Raw genomic sequence first — 20,105 nt, 5'->3', positions numbered from 1 at the left:
GTTCAGTAACATGTGGGACGGTGACAACAACGATGATGGTGATAGTGACAATGACAGTTGGGATGATGGTGATGATAACAATGATGATGGTGAATGTGGTGGTAATGGTGGTGAGGATGATAGTGATAGCGATGATGGTGAGGATGATGGTGACAGTGATGACAGTGCTGGTAATAACGGTGGTGGTGATGATAATGGTGAGGATGATGATGGTGATGATAGTGATAACGATGACAGGATGATAGTGATAATGACGACGATGGTGGTAATGATGGTGATGACAATGATAATGGTGGCGATGACAGGTAGTGATGGTGGTGGTGGGTAGAACATCAATGCCCCCCTGAGGTCCACATCCCAATCCCCAGACCCCATGAACGTTTCCTTACATGACAAAGAGGGAATCAAGGCTGCCAAACAGCTGATCTTAAAATAAGAGGTGATCCTAGATCCTTGGCAGGGGCAGGGGGGGACAGAGTCAGAGCGACCACTCGATTGGGTGTTATCAGCCTAGATGATGGTGGGGGGGGGCTGTGGGTGCCTTAGAAGGTGGGAAAGCCGAGGAAATAGATCCTCCCCTGGAGCCTCCAGGCGAAACCAGCCCCGGGATGCTGGGAGTCTAGTCCAGGACCGTGCTGGTCTTGTGACCTCCAGACTAGCAGATGAGGGTATTGTGTAAGCCACTGAGTGTGACAGTCATTGCAGCAGCCACAGGGGAATGTGTCCCTCGTGGTGCTGCTGTGAGGGCTGAGCCGACACCAGCGGAAACAGTGCTCTCTGGAGCGCATCAGAGGAGAGAAATCAGTTAAGAGCCAGTGAGAGGAGTGTTTGCAGACATCAGCCCTGACACCCACATTTATCAGGAGTCTGAACTGAGATGCCCAGAGAGAGAAGACCCCACATGTGGGTTCTTAGCAGGAGGGACAGAGCAAGGGGCCCTGAGGTGCAGGAGAGGCTGGCCAGTGGAGACGGCAGCACATACAGCAGGTCCAGCCAGAGGGCCAGGCTGCCCAGCCCTGTCGCTTGCACCTGTGCACTGCAGGCGTGGTGGAAGCCACTCTGTCTGAGACTGTGCCTAGGGAACCAGCAGCCTGGGAGGTATTTTCTGTGGTCAACTCTGTTTTTAGAAACCTAGTGCGCTCTGTGCCCTCCAGGTGTTCATGATATCCATCAGCACACTAAGACTCTGACAAGTCCTTCAGGGGCTTAACTTAGTTTATCTCAGGACTGCCACGTTCACTGACAAGGCAGCCTGAGGGCATCTGCTAACACTGTGCCTGACGTCCCCATGCCTGCCCTATCTGCCGTTTGCCAGCCATCTCCCGGTTTGGAGGAACCGGGAGCTGCATGTCAGGGGGTGGCCGATCTGACTCACCCGGCCTGCAGGGATTCGCCCGGGCCACCATGCAATCGCAGGCTCCCTCATCCCACCTTCAAACGTGGTCTGCTTCCCGCACAGAAAGGGGCCGTTGCTACCACCTAGGGAGAGAGGGTTGTTGCCCATCAGATGTCTACCCCGAGTCCCCGGGGCAGTGCCCACACTGCTGGGCACTTGCTTTCAGGAGGTGTCCATCTGTCACAGCCTGGTCCCCCAGGGGTCATGTGGCTGGAAGGACCAGCCACAGATTTCAGACCTCAAGCTTAAGGCCAGAAGGCCTGGAGATGCTCTGGCAGTAACTGTGTCCCTAAGGCAGAGCGCCCACTCAGAAACGGAGAGCACAAGCACTGCCATAGGCCAAAGCCACAGTTGATCTCCGGGAACAGCCTGGCTTACACACTGGGGTCCTCAAGCGCCCCTGTGCGTTTGTGGTTGGGAGTCCAATTGTGTCATCCCCTGGGTCCCCTGGTGGGGTGTTCCATTGGGGGTGGGGCACAGATTCTGAGAGGTCCCACCCTGTGCCAGGACATGTCAGAAGGCAGACAGCCCTAGCCAGGCTGCCTCGCTCCCAGAGCCCAGAGGAAGATCCCTATGGGACAAATGGTGACCTGTCGCTGCCAGCACCAGCGGCCTGAGGCTCCTTCAACCCCAGGCCCTCATGAAAAATTGGAGAAAATGGAACGGAGCAGCGTTTTTCTAGCAGTAACCCCTGTGGCTTGCTCCTACACAGGACCTGAACCCTGCCACCATGTGTTAGTGTGGGCAGACCCTGAGGAAGAGCAGTGAAGGTCATGTAGGACCACACACCAGCACAGGCAGCTGAACACACATGCATGTGGATCACAGAGAATAGCAAGGACAGGATGCGGCTCCTTCTGGGGGGACTCAGAGATGCTGACGAGGGTCTACCCTCTCTACCTCTATTTCTCAAGCCATGTGGTGAGTACACAGATTCTTACACACACACATGTGAACCATTCCATACTCTAGGCATGAGGATGGGACACTGAAGCCTGGCCCCGGTCTAAGAGGCTGGTGGTCACAGCGAGGGCTGGGAGGCTCTCAGGGTACCAAGTTGGGGAGGGACAGCAGAGAGAGCGGCATCCAGCATGCCACGGGCCTCTGCTGGGAGACAGACAGACAGTCCCACCCTCATTTCTGGGACCATCAGCTGTATGGGGAGAGTCTGAATGAGGACGAGGCCCTCCATGGTCGTGGAGGGCACCACCTGGCTCCCTTGGGGCCCCCGACCAGCCAGGCCCAGACTCCGTCCGACCTGCTGTTCTGTATGTCACCAACATGATTCCTTCTCAGCTTGAGACCATCTGCCCCCCAGAGAACTGGCTGCAGGAGACCCTCCCATTCTGTGTAATGGCACAGAATGCACTGTCCCTGACAGCAGGGCCCCCAGAGCCTCCCTATCCAGGCCTGTCCCCCTGGGTTTCCTGCTCCCTGTGACTTTCCTTCCAGAGCCCACAGAGTGACTCAGGGCTCTGCTGAGGCCCCAGAGTTTTCAAGGACAATGGGACAGAGACGTGCCACTGTAGGTGTGGAAGGGGCAGGGACTCCTATAGGACGGCAGGGTGCAGCCTCTGCGCTCAACAAGATGGAACAGCCTGAGAGTTGGCTAAGTAGCCTGAGCAGTCACAGCCCCAAGGAGGCCCCCTTGCTGAGCTGAGCTGGCACTCTGGGGTGGGGGGCTTTTGGAGATGGCTCCAGCCATCCAGGGGCAGATGGTGCTCCAGGAAGCATGGGTGTTGGCAGGTGGCCCCTGCCAGTCTCCTGTGTGAGTAGGCCAGGGCCACTCCCAAGTCTGTTCCCACTGGACGAGGGCCCCCGGGAAGGGAGCAGGCATCTTCCCCACTGGACAGGGCCCTACATCAGCCCCTTCACCCTCTACCTAGGGTGGCTGAGCAGCCCTGACGGAGTATTAGAGACTCAGGGCCCTGAGGGTAGCCTTATTGGTGGAGGCAAGGGTGTCTGCAACACTGGCCTTGGTTAGGAGCAGAAATGAGGGCTGCGCCATTGTCCGATGTGAAGAAAACAAATGTGTTCTCAGAGATCCTCAGGTCCTGGAGGAGGCTCAGGATTTTCCCAACGCTGTTGTCAATCTCCCGGACGGCATCCCCATACCTACAGGAGAAAGGACATTAGTGAGCTTTAGGGCTAGATGACACAGCGGACCAGCTGAATTCAGAGGGGAGGGAAAGACCAGTTCCCCAGGTTAATCCAGGACACAGCCAACTGCACCACCACCACCCTCCTCCCGTGAACTTCGGGCTGGTGGGCAGCTTCGGAGAAGCATGGACCATCTGCCTTCTTCCGTGATGGATAATTAGAGATGTAATGACACAGAATGCACTGTCCCTGACATAGTCAAGTGGAGCTAAACCCTTCAGGTGGGGGTCTATGTCTCCACGACCAAGGACTCACCGCCCTCGTTGGCTAGTGCCCAAGAAGGGTCTGGAAGCGTAAACAGGTGCATGAGTGGCATCGATGGCCCAGTAGAGAAAGAAGGGGCGCTGAGCTGCTTGCTGCCTCTTAATGAAGTCCAGGGCTTCCTGCAGAGAAGACCCACCTACGACTGCCCTGGAGGCCAGCCTTCCCCAGCCAGGGCCTGCCCAGCCCAGACTCCCATTACCTGCAAGTACACCTGGGTGAGGTTGGCCTCCCCAGTCTTCAGGTTAATTGGAAATTCCTCGTAATATCTGAAAATAACATAGGCCCAGACAAAAATCAGAATTCTGGAGACCAAGAAAGCCTCCTTTTCCATGATTTCGTAGAGCTACGGACCTTGCTCAGAAGAGGGAAATGTTGAACATATGCATAAATGGAACTGGAAGCTGGCCTTGTTCCTGAGGTCATGGGGTTGTAGAGGACAAGGTGCCACAGGAGCTCCCCCATCTGGGAGGCAGACGGGAACAATGTGAGGACAGGGGAGGCTGGAGGCAGAGAGGATGGGAGGTGGGTCTGGGGTCACCAGGGCTGGTGGCAGCTCACAGGGCACAGACGCTCTAAGCTGGCCGTGTCTGCGTGGCGGGATGAATGTGCTAGAGACCCTTGAGCCGCAATTCCGAGGAGGGAGGTCTCTCCCAGTGAGACTATTACTAAAATGCAAGGGCCTGACCCAGATTTCTGGCCAAAACCCACAACAAAAATTTCCACCAAAAATGTCAAACAGTAAAAAAGGAAGGAGAAAAGGAGAATTGAGCCAATCGAAATTCCAGACAGGCCAGGGCCCGACCTTGCAGGGCCACACTGCAGGCCCCCTGAAGGCAGGTGCTCACAGAGCCACTTCCCTCCCACAGCAGAGTGCTCTTGGTAGCGCCATCGCCCCACAGAGCGCGTGGCCCACAGACTGCGTGGCCTGGGGCAGGCCAACGGCCGGGGAGCTGGAGCAGCTTCAGGCTGAACAGTGTTGTGTGGACACCTTGTTCAGGGGAGGATCTTTGGTTCTCATCGTGGTCCTAACCTTTCCAAGGTTAAAAACCCCTGCAGGTGCGGCTCAAGCAGCAACCCTGAGCCGTGAGTCTTACAAGCCCGGGGAAGAAGAGCCAGCCTATGAAGCAGAGCGCTGGTGTGCTGGGACCTGACACAGGCAAGCAGGGGATCCAGAACCTCCTAGGCCAGCGACCCTGCTTAGGGCAGGGCCAGGGGGCGGGGCCAGGGCTCCTAAGGCAACTCTAGGGAGTGGGGCCAGGCTCTGCTGTTTTCAGGGAGGGCAGGGAAGGGACCCATTACCTGCCGACCATCTCCCAGTCCCTGTACACAGGGATGTTGGGCCTGGCCCTGTTGTCATAAGGTCCAAAGTGACAGTTGGGGGATCCAAACCACTCATCGAATCCATGCTTCAGGGGGTGGAACCGAGGCCTGTGGCCCAGATGCCTAGAAACAGGAACCAAGAACACTTTAGGGACCCCGGCTTGGGAGAACCCCAAAGTGCTGAGCACGAACAACTCATCACCTTCACAGAACATTTCAGGAAGCAAGTGTCTCCTGTAACCAACATGTGCTGAGCCCCAGGCCACTGGGACCTTTTCCTCCAGGAGGGAGCTGGGAGCCTGGCCACCCCAGCCAGCTGAGGGCACCAGGACAGAGGAGCATTCAGGAATCCCTCCAGAATGCTGGGAGGGGCTCTGGGTGGACACGTGGTGAGATACCTCACACCCATCAGAAACCACCGGAACTCCAACCGCAGCTCCATCTCCATGCTCTGGTTGCTTCCTTGTTTCATTTGTCAGGACAGTTCTGCAGGCTCAGCCTTCTCTGGGCTTGTGAGGAAGGCAATGTGCGAGAGAGGTAATGACCACCCTCTTAGGATGAGCTCTTTAAAACCCCCTTCTCCCAGTTATAATCATGCCCCAAAAGAGGGCTTGGGAAGTCCCGGGAGAGCTGACTGCCTGGGCCCGGCTTCATCACAGACTGGGACAGTGCCAGGACTTGCCAGGGCTACTCAATGACCCAGTGTGCTGGCCCTGCCTGAAGGGTGACAAATGGCTGAAAAGCTCCCCAGACAATTACTGTGGGCATCAGGAGCCAAGCAGAGCCTCTGCTGGACCCTGCCCCGCATTCCTACCTCTCAGGACCCTCCCTCTGGGGGCATCAAAGGTCAGTCCTGCAAACAGGAGGTGCCCACCAGAGAGGCCAGCGGTCCCTGAGCATAGACCCATCTGCTGATGAGAATGCAGGGTAGGTAGACAGATGTTTTTCACTCTGGCCATGGGCTCTTGGGGAGCAAGGCCACCCCACCAGGGAAGTGGGTTCACACATGCCTCTTATAGCGATACAAGCTTGAAAGCAGTGTCCCCAGAGCAGAGATTCCATCCTCTGCTGCCCCTGGGGAGGCTCTGTTCAGAGGGGCTCCAGTGGTTCACACAGACCCCCAGGAACTGTAAGGCGATACACTGCTTGGCCACTAGATCAAGGAAGGTATGACTTGGTATGGCAGGGGAGAGCTGGGCTGCATGGGGCCAGAACCCGGACGAGAGGCCAGAAGGTGCGTCTCTTGTGGCCTCAGCTCCCACGGCTGGTTCTGAAACACTGCATCCTGACTGCCATGCTGCTGGCGCCAGCCTCAGACCTCTCTGTCAGCTGCAGGATGTCAGCCCTGCGGTGACCTCTCTCTTTGCAGAAACCTAACTGCCAACTCTGCGCTGTGTGCTTCCTCTTTGTGTCTGATGTCCTTCTGGGCCTGCTGCTACCATGCCCTGTCATTTCTCTACACCCCACTCCAGCACTGACTGGAAGGAGGTTGCCCTGGCTGTGTGCAATATTCCCGCACACCCACATCCATCAGCTCAAATGGGCCTGCTTAACAGAAATAGCTGACCCAAGTTCTGCTTATGATAAGCTGTAAATTCAAAATGTTTACCCTAAAACCACAGTGAGGCCAGCAGTATGTGCAGGTCAGCTGGAGCATGCTGCAAGCTGCAGTCCCGTGGGCCTGGGGCAGCCAGAGCAGCCTCTCACTCGGATCCAGCCTCCACCCACCCCAAAACTTGCTCAACCAAGGCGGTCTGGACCTGCAGTGCTGGGCTGGGAGGAAGAAGGTCAGGCAAGTCCACAGCCCTGTGATGGGACCCCCACCCAGAAAGCCTTTGGATACAGGGCAGAGCTGACACGCCAGGCATCACAGGACCCTTCCCTTCTGTGGGCCGCAGCCAGACATGCCCTGGCAGGCTTGTGCCGGGCCTCAGCATCTCCCCAGGCTGTGCAGGCAGCAAGCATCTCATCAGCTTTGCTCTGCGGCCACCTCCTCTCCTCCAAGCACTGCTCAGCAGGACAGCTCCTGAGGAGACTCAGGAGTGAGAAAGCATTCATTAGGCAGCTCCTGGATCACGAAAATCTTCTGGCGATTAGTCTTCTGGTTTCTGTGGTTCTCCCATTGCGGTGATGAGTGTGTCATGCAAGCGGCACAACCAAAGCCCTCAACCTTGAGAAAGTGGTGCCAGCAAGGTGTAGAGGGGCAAGGGGTAGAGGGCCCACAGTGCAGTGAAGGACAGGCAAGGAGTGTGGGACATCAGGAAAGGCTCCCTGTTGAGGGCGGGCATGCGCTCTTCTAAGAGCCCCAACACCTGGAAAAGGGAGGAAAGAATGTGTGTCCTTCACATCTGCCCTCTGGGGATGCACTCCTGGAGATCCCTCGGGCAGTAAGAGAGACCCTGTTGGACCTCTCATGACAGCATTCACAGCATACACACACTGTGAGCTTCTGTGGTCATGACAGACCACAGGGTCCTGGTGATCCTGCACCAAGGGCCTGTCCCTCACCTCCTGGCTGCTTCTTCACTTCCCCACCCAAGCACTGTGTGTGCTGACAAGCTGTGCCCTCCTCCATGACGGATGTGCAATCATGGAGACTGGTGACACCATGGCAGCAGGCAGCACAGGGCGGGCGCAGAGCAGGGCTAGGTACTGGGTGAATAGGACAGCGGGTTTGCCACAGATGTCCCAGGCCGGCAACAGGCAGTTCCACCAGCACAGCCATGGCAGCTCTTAAAGGAGCGCTTGAGACCTCTCCACGGGCCTGGAATGCAGACTCGTGTTCCCAGCACGTAGCCCCGTCTGCAAGTGTGGAGCCACTATTCCCATGGGGCACATTGGGACTCACCATTTGCCCACAATCTTGCTGACATAGCCGGCCTCCTTCAGCAGCTCAGGCAGCACGTGCTCCTGGTCTGGGATGCCACCCACGATCTCCTGCGGTGTGTAGGCTGCAAGACCAATGTGGCACATGTGCCACACGCACACACGGGCTGGGGCCCTCTGCTCCCTACTCTTCTCTTCAAGGGCCACCTGAAATCCCTGGAGCAGAACTGTCCTGGGGACAGGATGGCAGCAGGGAAGGAGCAGCGAGTGCTGCTCGTCCAGGCTGTCCTTGTCACAGCAGCATCCAGGGAGGACACTGGGTTCTGTACTGAGTCCAGCACTAACCCTGCCATCCTCTCTATTCATTACAATTCACTGTTTTTCATGGAAGTCCTATGATCTGTTCTAAATGACATGCTACAACCCAAACAGAGCCTTTGACCCCAGGTAATGACTTGGCCCTCACTGAGCTGGCCTGCAGAAGCAAGGTCACATGTGAGAATGGTGACAGACACCCCTCCCTCCCTGGCCTCCCGTGCCACAGGCATGCCTGTGTAGACTGTGTACCATTTCTGGCGTGCCTGTTGGTGGTGTAGAAGCCATTGCGGATGGGTAGGCGTCCAGTGAGCAGAGCTGCCCGTGCTGCATGGAGGAAACAGAAACGTCCCACACTAGACTCTTGGCCAGCTCTGCAACGCTCCTACTCCTGCTGGCTTCTCCAGAGTGAGAGCCTGGCAGGCAGAGCATCTGGCACAGCAGCTCCCATGCCCAGCCCCGCCCCAGCCTTCCTTCTCCTCTTTGGGGTGGGGTGCACAGAAGTCGTCTCCCCAGCAGAAGTGGTTGTCCTAGAGGAGGGGGCGTTTGCCCTGAACCACCCACAGCCATTCCTCTCTAGGAAAGGAGGCACCACAGACATGACTTCTACCTCCAAGCCCTTTATGGGCTCCATGCCCCTGGCAGCTTGTGACACACGGAGCCCAGGTGCTCCCAAGCGCTGGGGCCCCAGTGGAAAAGGGTTAGGGCCCCCCATTCCTGCCCGGCAGCCTTTCTGGGTGCTCTGCTTGGAAGAAAGACAGGTGGAGGCCGAGTCCTGGTTCCCACTCCTTATGCTCATGGGCCAGCCCCAACTTACATGGTGAGCACAGAGGGTTGGCTGAGTAGAAGTTTGGAAAAAGCATCCCTTCTGCGGCCATCCGGTCCAAATTTGGGGTCTCTCTAGAAGGTTCTCCATATATCCCCAGATCGCCCCACCCCATCTGCAGAAGAGAGCACAGAGAGGTGGAACTAATGTCCTTCCATCTTGGGGAAGATGTGAGAGAAAAGCCCCACGAGTGCAGAGGTCCCAGAATACCCCAGGGCTTGGCATGGGTACGTGGAACACTTAGCCAGCTTGGCCTCAGCCCTGGATGCCACTGCCTCAGGCTCCCGGAGAATTGGCAACTCAGAATATGAACCCACAGACCACATACAGAAGCAAGACCTCTTAGGTCTACTGGTAAACTGAGATTTGAAAACACGCAGTAACGCTCCCCACCGAGCTACACACAGCATTATTCCACAACTGGGCCATTCCACTCCCTGTTCTACTCATGAGAAAAGGAAACGAGCACCATGAGCAACGTACGAACTCCATGAGCGTCCATGGTGGCATGACTGATGGCCCAGAGGAAATGCACCGAGTGTCCATCAACTGCTCGGCAGACGCAGGTTGTGGTCTACCCACGCAGTACGCAGAGCATCCACTCAGAACCCATGCAGGGCCTTGTATTTGGAAACACAGGTGCAGGGGCGTCTGGCTGGCTCAGTCAGTTACACGTCTGACTGTTAATCTCAGTTCAGGTCTTGATCTCAGGGTTGTGGGTTCAAGTCCTCCGTTGGGCTCCACGCTGGTGGAGCCTACTTTAAAAAAAGAAAACAAAAGGAGGGATGCCTGGATGTCTCAGCAGTTGGGCACCTGCCTTTGGCTCAGGGCTTGATCCTGCGGTCCTGGGGTCAGGTCCACATTGGGCTCCCTGCATGGAGCCTGTTTCTCCCTCTACCTCTCTTTCTCATGAATAAATAAATAAAATCTTTAAAAAAAATAAACATAAAGAAAAAACAAAAGGAACTGCCGATGCCATCAGCTAAATGAAGACTCGCTGGAGAAAGACAAGCCCCAAAGCCAACAACTGCTGTGCGCCTGATAACACGGAGAGGCCAGGACGCAGATGCAGGGTAGCCATGGGAGGGCAGAGTGGTCGGGAGCACCCAGAGCACACTAGGAGCCAGCAGGGCTGGAGGTGGCAGGCAGGACCCTCCTCCTGAGCCTCAGGGGGAACCAGCTCTGCTGTCACCCTGACTTCAGACATAGCTCCAGAGCTGGGGAGGAAAGACTCCTATGGATGGTGAGTGGTGATGCCTCAGGACCCACACACACATGGGAGTGCACTGGAGCACACGGGAATGCGGCTCCACTGGGGGAGCAGTGAAGCACCTACACACCAGGAAGCCCAGGAAGCCGGCGCTGTGGGGTTCCGTTTGCACAAAGGGCCACAGCAGGCAGGTCCAGAGGGTCAGGAGGTACATCGTGGGAACTGGGGGAAGCAGCTTCTTCTGGGGCTGCTGGATACAACCTGCAGGGGACTGTGTGGCTGTAGAGTGCGCAGGGCCCACGGGACACCAGGACCTGCTCATCTGAGCCAGCGAACCACCTACATAGTGGCCATGTCCCCACACTGCTGTCAGAGAAGTGCCAGCCCCTGCAGGCCCCCGCCGGCTCTTCTGACCCACTGAGTCCTGGTAAATTAGCCAGCAAGAGGTCCCTTTGGCCTTTCAGTTCTGGATTCCTTTTTTTTTTTTTTTCCTGGATTCCTTTCAACATGGTTTATTCTGAAGTCACTGAAATGGTTTTTCTGTTTGGCAGCCACAGGAGCTAGAATGGAATAAGCCCCCGGGAGAGATGTGGCCACAGGAGAACAGCGGCTGAGCCCAGGGGCAGAACAGGGACATCAGGAGTGTGCCGAGGCCTCACACAAAGTTGCACGTTCTGGGACAGGGCTCACAGGGTGCACCGATGGACCCAGCAGCCCCCAGTGCAGGCAGTGGGCACAGGGGACTCACTTCCCTTCCTGGGCTCTGCCTTTCTTCCCTAGAACTTTGAGGCTTATTGAGCACTGCAGGGGCCACTGGCTGTGAGGGGTGATCAAAGGCCTCAGGCTCAGTGCTGATCCACAACACCATGGAAGGACAGGCACTGGATCTGGCAGCTTAGGCTGGGGTCCCCGCAGGAGCCGCTTCTGTGCAGCCCAAATTCCCACTCCTCCCATCCCAACATTGTGAGGGTGCTATTCCCCACTTGTGCTGCACTGCTAAGGGCCCCGGCGCCTAGGCTCTGGGAAGTGGGCTTCTATCCTCTGCTCAGCCCCGTTGGCTGTGGAGAAAGGCAGTCTCCACCAAGGAGACTGTTCTGAGCATCTGCGAACCTTATTCAGCACACATGTGTGGGGTCCTGTGTGGTCCTGAGCACACACCCAGGAACGGTGGGATAGTGGGTGCCAGCTGGGAAAGCCCTGTCATGCAGGCCCGACTTGCCCCCATGAGCCCGGCTCAGAGGGGCAACCACACCATCAAGGGAGTCACCCTGTGTCTGGGCCTGGAGGGGGTTGGATGGGGGAGGCCTCTGCTGGGCCCTGGCCTATTTACTCAGGAGAGCCAGGGCTTCTATTTTTGCCCGAGTGTGTTTTGAGTGTATTTTCATCGTCTGTCTCCCTAAAGTCCTAATTGACCTGTGTCTGTGGACCAGGACAGAAGTCCTGTGGACTGGTTTGCATTTCAGCTGTCATCAACCCCATAACCACAAGGGGGAACTTTCCCGTTGGCTGTTCCGGTTTCCTGCTGCCCCACGTGGGGCGCCCGGGAGGGGGTGGGGGCCCCCCACAAAACTTCCCTTGAGAAAGACACTCCCCATGCTGGTCATGCACCACTCCCCAGGATCCCGTGGCCTGAACCAACACCTTCAACAGAAGTACTGTCACCTGTATACACCTGCATCTTCCAGGGGCCCCAACCAAAAGGCAAAAAGAAACAGTAGAAAAGTTAATGTACTCTAACCCAGTCTACCCAAAATATGATCATCTCAACACAACTTCCACGGGAAACACTCTCGACACTGGGAAGGAAGCTGGGAGCTAACTGGTTGTGCTCACTGCTGTCATGGCGGGGGGGGGGGGGGGGGGGGGAATGTTGGAGGGGGAGGGCAGGGATCTGAAAGGCTTTGAGAAGCCCACATAGTGACATAGGCACATGCGTCCAGGACGTGATGCAAAGCTTCCCTGGCAGCCGTGGGGACGGGATCTCCTAAGGAGGCACACCTGCTTCACAAGCAGTCCCTCTATGAGCAAGCATGTAAGACGAAAGAGAAGTATGGTCAGCGTCATCCCCACGCAGTAGAACCACGGTAGATTTCTGGATCTTTCAGGATCGCCTGAGAACCCCATACATTACAAGAAATTGTTATTTTACTGATGAAGTTACAAAGTGAGAAATCTTACATTTTCTTGAACTAAGTCTTTGAAACCTGAGTGTCTCACATGCAGCACTCCTCAGTGCTGACCAGCCAAGACTGGCTAGCAACCATGTGAGGCTTGTGGTCTGGGTGCAAAGGCTCCCATGAGGCTCTTCACTGGCCTTTTGGGGGAAACACCTCTGACACTGTGGGGGTGTCCACACCAACTGCTTCTTCATCTTCTCACAATCCAGTTCGACCCCATCCACCAGGAGCTGGCATGAGAACCCGGAGGTCAGGTTTCGGTGCCAAACACTGGCTCTCCACAGACGCCAGCCCCAAGTCCTGTGACTCTATAATTCTTCCAACGGAACCCAGTGCAGAGTTTGAACTCATGACCCTGTGATGAAGACCTGAACTGAGATCAAGAGTCAGACGCTCAACTGACTGAGCTCCCCAGGCACCCCATCCCACCTCTGTACTTCTTCCTTTTATATTTTGAAAAAGATTTTATTTATTTATTCATGAGAGATACAGACAAAAGGGAGAGACACAGGCAGAGGGAGAAGCACGCTCCCTAGAGAGAACCCAATGCAGGACTCGATCCCAGGACCGCAGGATCACGCCCTGAGCCAAAGGCAGATGCCCAACTGCTGAGCCACCCAGGCATACCCGGCCTCTGCACTTCTGATGGAGCTCCACAATTTACTGTGACGGCTCCCAGAACCCAGGAATGTGCCATATTTCCTATTACCAACTTGTCAGAAAGGATGTGACTCAGGAACAGCAGACTGAACAGATGCCCAGGGTGATGTGTGGCTGGGGGAAGTATCCCCAGCACCTCTATGAGTTGACCAACCTGGGGTTCGTGGAGGTTTCGAGACAGATACAGGACTGATTAAATCACTGGCCATTGGTGATGGACTCAAGTTCCAGCCCCTTGGCCTTCCCTGGAGGGCAGGGCCATGCTGGAAACTCTCTAACCATGCCCCAGCCTCTCTACTGACCTGTCCTGAAATACCCAAGGGGCTCAGCTACCAGCCAAGTCACACCCAAGCACTGTCATCACCATGGGTCCTTCCGAGGGTTTGAGGAGCATGTACCCAAACAGGTGAGAGGACCTGAGAGGTGTCCAGGCCTGCCCTCTGTGCTCCACTTTACCCTGACACCTTATACTAACTTCACTCCCAGCTTCTGTGTGATAGAAGTTTTGGAATCTAGGTGAGGTTTGGTGGGGTGAGGTCTGGAGCCGACGACCAAGAAAGAATTCTTGAGATGTCCTTGGTGTAAAATGGTGGTTTTATTAAAGCATGGGGGGATCCCTGGGTGGTGCAGCGGTTTGGCGCCTGCCTTTGGCCCAGGGCGTGATCCTGGAGACCCGGGATCGAATCCCACATCGGGCTCCCGGTGCATGGAGCCTGCTTCTCCCTCTGCCTGTGTCTCTGCTCTCCCCCCCCCCCTCTCTGTGACTATCATACATAAGTTTAAAAAAATTTATTAAAGCATGGGGACAGGACCCGTGGGCAGGAAGAGCTGCTGCCCTGGGCCTGTGAGGGGAAGCTAATTATATACCTGGGAGTTGGGAGGAGTTTGAGGATAGTGTACTGTCTAAGGAATTTTGGAAGCAAGGTTTCCAGGACCTCGAGGGAGCTAGCTATTGTTGGGAAAAGGTCACTTATTAATGTCTAGTAAAACCTTAGTCATGAGACCCTTCAGATGTATATCAGTGGGCTACGTCCTTGGAGGATGATTGCCAACACGTATGTTGGGGGTTTAGAGATAAAGGAAATTTCTAAAGGAATTTTTATGTTAAAGTAGATTTACAGGCTCCTGGGGATTGGGCTAAGATTGCCTTCTGCCCACGGTGAACATCGAGGCAAAGTGTGAACATCGAGGCAGTTGAGTCTGTAGAGGAATATCACTCTGTTTCGAGCACTTGTCAATGTGCATTGTCCTCAGCTAGTCCTCTGTTCCCCTCACCACGTGGATAAAGAGCACAGGTGACAAAGTCACAAGGAGACAAATGAACAGCTCAGTCCCCCGCCAGGCATCCTGTTGACCTGGCAGGGCCGATCCACCAGTGTGACCAGTGTGACCACACGCCTGGGGCTGCACGCTCACCCCGCGGCCAACACTCCTTCTGGTTCGATTCTTCCCAGACTCAAAAAAATCTGATCTATGGCCAGAATTAGCCAGCCTGAGCAGCCTGACCAGGCAGACAGGAACAGCCCCAGGCAAGGCACGTCCTGGAGGCTAAAAGCAGGGAAGGGTGACTTCAGGGCAAGTGGGCCAGGGTCCTGGTCACTCTGCACCCCTTCCCGGCCCGCTTACCGGGGGCAGTGCGGGAGGGGGCATGGCAAGGTGACCAAGGGTGCTGGGGAACCGGTCTGGGCCACCCCTCTGTCCTTTCAGGGTGCCAGACACAGAACAGACAGTGTCACTCCCTGGGCGTCTGACCTGACCACCGTAGTTCGCCTGAGGAAGGTGCCGGTGGCAGGGCCAGGTTCTACTGTCACCGGCGGCCCTCCCTCGAGTCCAACCCCCCACCTACGACCCTCCCCCACTCACGGCCTTCCCCACAGCCCGCCCCCCTCGGCCCTCCCCCCCGCCCCGCCCGCCCCGCCCGCCCCGGGACCCCGACCGGCGGCCGCACTCACGTCGTCCATAAGCAGGAGCAGGATGTTGGGCGGCTGGGGGGCGCCCGCAGCCCCGAGCCCCGCGGCGCTCAGCACCAGCAGCAGCCGCCATCTGGTCGCCGCGGCAACCGGCGCCATAGCAACCGCGCGCGGAGCCCCGAAGCCCTGGCAGGCGGCGGGGACCGGCGGGCGCGCGGCGGCCTCTCCTGCGGGGCCGGGCCGGGCCGGGCCGGGCCGGGCGGGGCGGCCACGTGACTGGCGGCGGGGTCACGTGACGCGGCCTGCCGGGCCTTCAAGATGGCGGTGTGCGTGGCGGTGATCGCCAAGGAGGTGCGTCCGCGGGCGGGCGCGGGGCTGCGGGACCCCTGCCCAGGCGCCCCTCGCTCCCGCCTCCCGCCCTGCCCTGCGGGCTCCGCCGGAACCGGCTTGGGGGCCTCGCGGCGCCGAGGTGGCCGGGGGCGGGGCGGAGGGAGGCGGCGGCGGGGGGGCGGTGTATGCGGCTGCGGGAGCGTCGGCCCCGGGCGCGCACAGGGCCCCGGGTCCCCGCTGATCCATCCCCGGCGGTCCGCCGGCTCCGAGCCTCGCTGGCCGCTCGCACAACGTCCTGGCTCCCTGCGCACTACCGCCCGGCGGCCAGCGGTCTCCCCCCGGCAGGACGTGGCCCGCCCCGGCCCCAATCTCCGGTGGCTTCTCATCGCCTTAGGGCAATGGCAGAGTAACTTAGGGGCCCCATCCCCTCGGAGTTACCTAGCTCCCCTGACGCCTGGGCCTTTGCGCTGGGAAGCCCCCTCCCTCTCTTCCCCGCTGCCTCCTCTTGCGCTGGTCCCTCTAGATGTCATTTCCCCCAGAAAACTGTTTCTGATTCCTAAGACAGCTGAGCACCGTCCACACGGTTTCCTTGTGCCGGAAGCGACCGTGTCCTTCTGTGTCTTGTGTAGCATGAGGCTCAGGAGGCGGTCCTTGTGGAAGTTGTTCCACTCTGGAGGATAGGCAGTGGGTTTAGGAGAATGAGAGTGTGTTCCTGTGGCTAATTGGCTCTTGGCCAGTCCTCCGTCCTGAGTGCTCTGGAGCCTCATCCTCGTGGCCTGTGCACCCAGGATGGGTTCTTGGCACTTCATTCGGCATCCTTTCTTGCAGAATTATCCTCTTTACATCCGCAGCATCCCCACGGAGAATGAACTGAAATTCCACTACATGGTGCACACGTCCCTGGATGTGGTGGACGAGAAGATTTCCGCCATGGGGAAGGCCTTGGTGGACCAGAGGGAGCTGTACCTGGGCCTGCTGTACCCCACGGAGGACTACAAGGTGTATCCTTCACACCAGGTGGGGGCCTGCCAGTGGGCGGTCTCTATCTGCGGGCTTTCATACTGGAGATTCCACCTCCAGCTTCTAGGCGTACTGTAGGATCAGGTGACCTGGAAAGACAGAACTTTCAGCTAACGGAATTATGGCAGCTTGAGACTAATTAAGACTTCACATCCTTTTTTCCTTTAATTAGGAGGATGGGGGGAGCACTGAGGAAAGCGGGGACATGAATTCCCTGGAGACATGTGGCAGTCTGCACCTGTCCCTTGTGTGGATTGCTTTCCATACTCTGTCAGCAGGGCCACTGCCTCTGAGCAAGGGCAGCCGTTCTGGTTCTGTCCCAGGCCCAGCCCCACAGGCCACCGTAAAAACTTGACCAGTCTTTTGAGACAAATGGCATGAAACCCATGGAGTTTGAAGACAGCTCCATGAGTAGTTATGTCACCTGCTTGGGAACCACTGTTCTTCCAGATAAAGTGGACTTTCATGGCTTGGGTGTCTTAGGCAGCGACTGCCTGATGCTTGGGCCTCTGGTTTTGCAGTTAGAACTGCTGGGCCAGGAAGCTGGGGTGCCCCAGGATCTGGGCAGGTGGGCCCCGGAGCTTAAGTCAGAACAAGGTTTAGCTGCCTGCCCTCTGATCCTCATGTGAACAAAAACAAGGAAGTGTACAGTCCATCTGGTGTGGCCCGTGAGGTCCTCCTGGTGTTGTGGGACAGGTCCAGCCTGGGGCTGGGGGGGGGGGGCATGCACAGATGGCCCTCCACTCACACCCCCTCCATGGTGATGCCATTTTTGTGCTGTCACAGAGTCCCTGTGTTGAAAGCACATTCCCTAACCAGCTCTGCAGGTATGGCTACGTGACCAACTCCAAGGTGAAGTTTGTCATGGTGGTAGATTCCTCCAACACGGCGCTTCGAGACAACGAGATCCGCAGTGTAAGCACAAGGGGTCTGTGGGCTCTGCCTGGGCCTGTGTGTATTCTCTTTTTCACATTGTTTTCAAATGCTGAGAAGTCAAAAATTGGGCAGCAGGTGTGTGTACCCGTGGACTGACACCACTGGCTCTTGTCTCAGATGTTCCGGAAGCTGCACAATTCCTACACAGATGTGATGTGCAACCCCTTCTACAATCCTGGGGACCGCATTCATTCTAGGTGAGCTGACTGCTGTGTATGGACCCTGCCTTGCTGAGAGCCATGGTTCTGAACGTGAGGGAGGGAAGGTCTGTTCAGGTGACAGACATCGTTTCTCTAAGGAGTGATACTGAAGCAACAGAACCTCATTTTCCTAATGAATTCTTGTGTGGATGTCCAACATATGAAACAGAGGACACACACTGTGCCCTCTCGGTTTCCCAGGTACGCCCTGTAAGCTCTAGGGCCTCCACAGTACCCAGCAAAGGCCCAGGCATGTTGCAGAACCTTTGTGAGAAAACGTCCTCCTATTGCTGTCCAGCTTTGTCTTTGACATTGATCTTGGATGGTCAGGAAATCCTTAGATGGTCAGGAAATCCCACCCACACAGTTCTCCTCTGATAGATACAGATGTGATATTAGGATCTTACAAAGATCTTTTATAACGAGTGTTCATGAGCACGTGTTCCAAATCTCCTGGGAATTCCCTATATTCCTTGATGTGGGGCCCTGCAGTGACCCAAGCCAGGCCTTTCCCATGGCACCTTTCCTCTGTCATGACGCTGTCTCATTTCATCTTGGGCACCATATGAGAGAAGCAGGTGCTGGTATGGTGAATCCTATGTCTCCCAGGCTGTGCAGGACAGGGACAGCCACCAGCCACAGCCTCTCTACCCTTCTCTGGAGATCAGCTGGAGATCCAGCTGGGATCTTCACACAGGCCATGAGAAGGCACGAGAGTTAGATTCTCACTGCCGGGGTGGCAGGGTGCTGGCCTCATCATGAGTGTACGTGACTGTGGAAAGTCCCAGTCCCGGGACGTGGATGGTGCTACGGAGCTTGGCACTGCCAGCAGTGCTGCTTCTCCGATGGCTCGGTTTCTCTCTGCAGGGCCTTCGACAGCATGGTGACATCCATGATGATCCAGGTGTGCTGAGCATGAGCTGTGCTGCCGGTGCTGGAGGAGAAGTGCTGTTGACATAACCGTATTGTTGATACAGATATTTATTATCACTTGCCTATTCTCAAGTGTCACAGACGTGCTGCCGGGGGCAAAGCCTCAGGCACAGTGCATGCAGACTAAAGGTCTTCTGAGATTGGATTTGGTCTTTTCCCTGGTCTTTTTTCCTTTTCCCTCTGCAGAGGGTCTGAATGAGGAGAGTGTAGTGTGGGACGCTCCAGGATGGTGCACAGGATGGTGTCCAGGAGGCTGGACAGAGCGGGGAGCTGTTGTCCCCACAAGGCACGAAGGAGCAGGGGGGTAGGTGAGAGAGCCCACAGAGCTCCAGGCCCTAAAGAGGCTACCGCTGCAGGATGGGGAGTGGGTGGGGGGAACGCAGAGGGAGGTACAGAGGGACTCTGTACTCTGGCCTCTGCCCTGGCAGGGTGGTGTGTCAGGCCTCCCTGAGGCTAGAGCCAGATCTCGATACCCCCAGCCCCTCAGCACAGCCCACACCTCCCCCTGCAGGGAGGGGCCTTCATGTTTCCAGTCTTGGTCTGGCCTCCAGAGGACCCCTCCCAGAGCCAGGGAGCTGTGACTCCGCGTGTTCATTGCCTCTTGCTTTCTGAGGATGGAGTGAGCAAGCCCCAGAGCCTTCTCCCTCTGTCACTGGTTAGTGCACAGCAGTTGTGAGGAGGCCATCTGCTTACCTGCTTCTTCTTCAGGTCCCCGAGCAAGCTGGGATGGAGGGGTTACATGGGGGAGCTGATGGGATTAGATTTCTGCATTCTGCTTCCCCAGAGGCCTGCTCAGCTAAGTCCAGGTGACTGTCTTCTGGGATTGGGTGGCCCAGGCTCGAGTAGCTTTTGTTATTTGGCAGCATGGCCAGTGAAGTGGGAGAGGCCACCAGCAGGTCTGAGCCCCACCACGCGGTGTGCTCTGTGGTGTCCTTAGCACACTGGCGTCGAGTACTGTGCCTCAACACAGCTGCGAATCCCTTCTTTCCCTTTTCGGGCACCTCTGAGCCTTTGACAAGGGGAGGGCATCTGGGCCCCCCTGCGGAACCAGGACGGAAGCTGTGTACCTTTGCATCACTTTCCCTTCCCTTCCTGTCTAAGGAACCTGGGATTCGTTTTTGAAATTCATAAGTAGAAGGAGAAAATCAGTCAGGAGTGGGTATTGACACAAGTCCCAGGACCCCACCTCCCACAGCAGGGGAATTGGAAGGCCTAGAGCAGGACTGAGAAACACCTGCACACAGGCACTGGTTCTGATGCCACCTGCACACCTCTGGTTGAGCCTTTGGCAGTGAATGCTCCTGCCTGAGTAGTGGCTGTGGTAGTGCCTGCAAGTTGCTGACTTGCTTCCTTACTGACAAAGCCACAGTGTTATTAGGTACAATTGACTAGACAGGAGATGTTTCCCACTCTCCGGTAGCACAGAATGGTAGGTAGTTATGGCATGTAAGTGGATGGTGTTGAGTGGAATTTGCGGGGAAGATACTTTGAAGGGGGATTCAGTTAGCAGTTGGAGTATCCTTCCTTCATCTTTTCCTTTCTTCCTGCCTGGGTCTTGGATGTGATGGCTAGAGCTAAGGCAGCCCTCTTGAGAGCATGAAGAAAAGCTTTATCCCCCAAGG

General features: G+C 56.6%; 2 protein-coding genes across 12 annotated transcripts in view; one reads left to right on the top strand and one right to left on the bottom strand.

The window, feature by feature from the left end:
- Positions 1-15,307, bottom strand: part of GALNS (galactosamine (N-acetyl)-6-sulfatase) — a 28,107-nt gene extending 12,800 nt beyond the window's left edge. For 2 of the 6 annotated variants that reach the window (XR_011996089.1, XM_072731343.1), the window contains exons 1-10: positions 15,107-15,217; positions 9,591-9,865; positions 9,099-9,222; positions 8,534-8,608; positions 7,989-8,091; positions 5,120-5,263; positions 4,020-4,086; positions 3,812-3,939; positions 3,372-3,511; positions 1,376-1,479 (exon numbers count right to left, since the gene is read on the bottom strand). Coding sequence is in view for 3 of the 6 variants with exons in the window: in XM_072731343.1 (XP_072587444.1) it covers positions 1,376-1,479; positions 3,372-3,511; positions 3,812-3,939; positions 4,020-4,086; positions 5,120-5,263; positions 7,989-8,091; positions 8,534-8,608; positions 9,099-9,222; positions 9,591-9,653 (948 nt within the window). In the remaining 3 variants the exon portion in view is untranslated. Of the gene's footprint in view, positions 1-1,375; positions 1,480-3,371; positions 3,512-3,811; positions 3,940-4,019; positions 4,087-5,119; positions 5,264-7,988; positions 8,092-8,533; positions 8,609-9,098; positions 9,223-9,590; positions 9,866-15,106 lie in introns of all 6 variants that reach the window. The other 4 variants (XR_011996090.1, XR_011996088.1, XM_072731344.1 and 1 more) reach the window with 3 other exon arrangements.
- TRAPPC2L (trafficking protein particle complex subunit 2L) lies at positions 15,274-18,628 on the top strand. 6 transcript variants are annotated; one of them, XM_072731351.1, is made up of 5 exons: positions 15,274-15,415; positions 16,246-16,395; positions 17,242-17,329; positions 17,468-17,547; positions 18,418-18,628. In XM_072731351.1, the coding sequence occupies exons 2-5, from the start codon at positions 16,280-16,282 to the stop codon at positions 18,461-18,463; spliced, it is 330 nt and encodes a 109-aa protein (XP_072587452.1). In that variant the 5' UTR covers positions 15,274-15,415; positions 16,246-16,279; the 3' UTR covers positions 18,464-18,628. The 6 variants fall into 6 exon arrangements, with proteins under 6 accessions (XP_072587452.1, XP_072587451.1, XP_072587450.1 ...); XM_072731350.1 differs by having other exon boundaries at positions 16,246-16,411; positions 17,234-17,329; XM_072731349.1 differs by having other exon boundaries at positions 16,246-16,411; positions 17,201-17,329.
- The last annotated feature ends 1,477 nt before the right edge of the window (positions 18,629-20,105 follow it).

The sequence above is a fragment of the Vulpes vulpes genome, chromosome 12, assembly GCF_048418805.1.
Source record: "Vulpes vulpes isolate BD-2025 chromosome 12, VulVul3, whole genome shotgun sequence".
NCBI lineage: Eukaryota > Metazoa > Chordata > Mammalia > Carnivora > Canidae > Vulpes > Vulpes vulpes.
Note: the sequence above shows the minus strand (reverse complement) of the source record. Positions and strands in the feature narration are given on the sequence as shown.

What these genes read in the sequence shown, in the direction of transcription:
- TRAPPC2L (XM_072731345.1), top strand. Translation starts at nt 15,383, where the DNA reads ATGGCGGTGTGCGTGGCGGTGATCGCCAAGGAG. An exon ending in TGGCGGTGATCGCCAAGGAG is followed by an intron (nt 15,416 to 16,222) that starts GTGCGTCCGCGG and finishes CCTTTCTTGCAG; the next exon opens with AATTATCCTCTTTACATCCG. An exon ending in GGGGACCGCATTCATTCTAG is followed by an intron (nt 17,548 to 18,417) that starts GTGAGCTGACTG and finishes TTCTCTCTGCAG; the next exon opens with GGCCTTCGACAGCATGGTGA.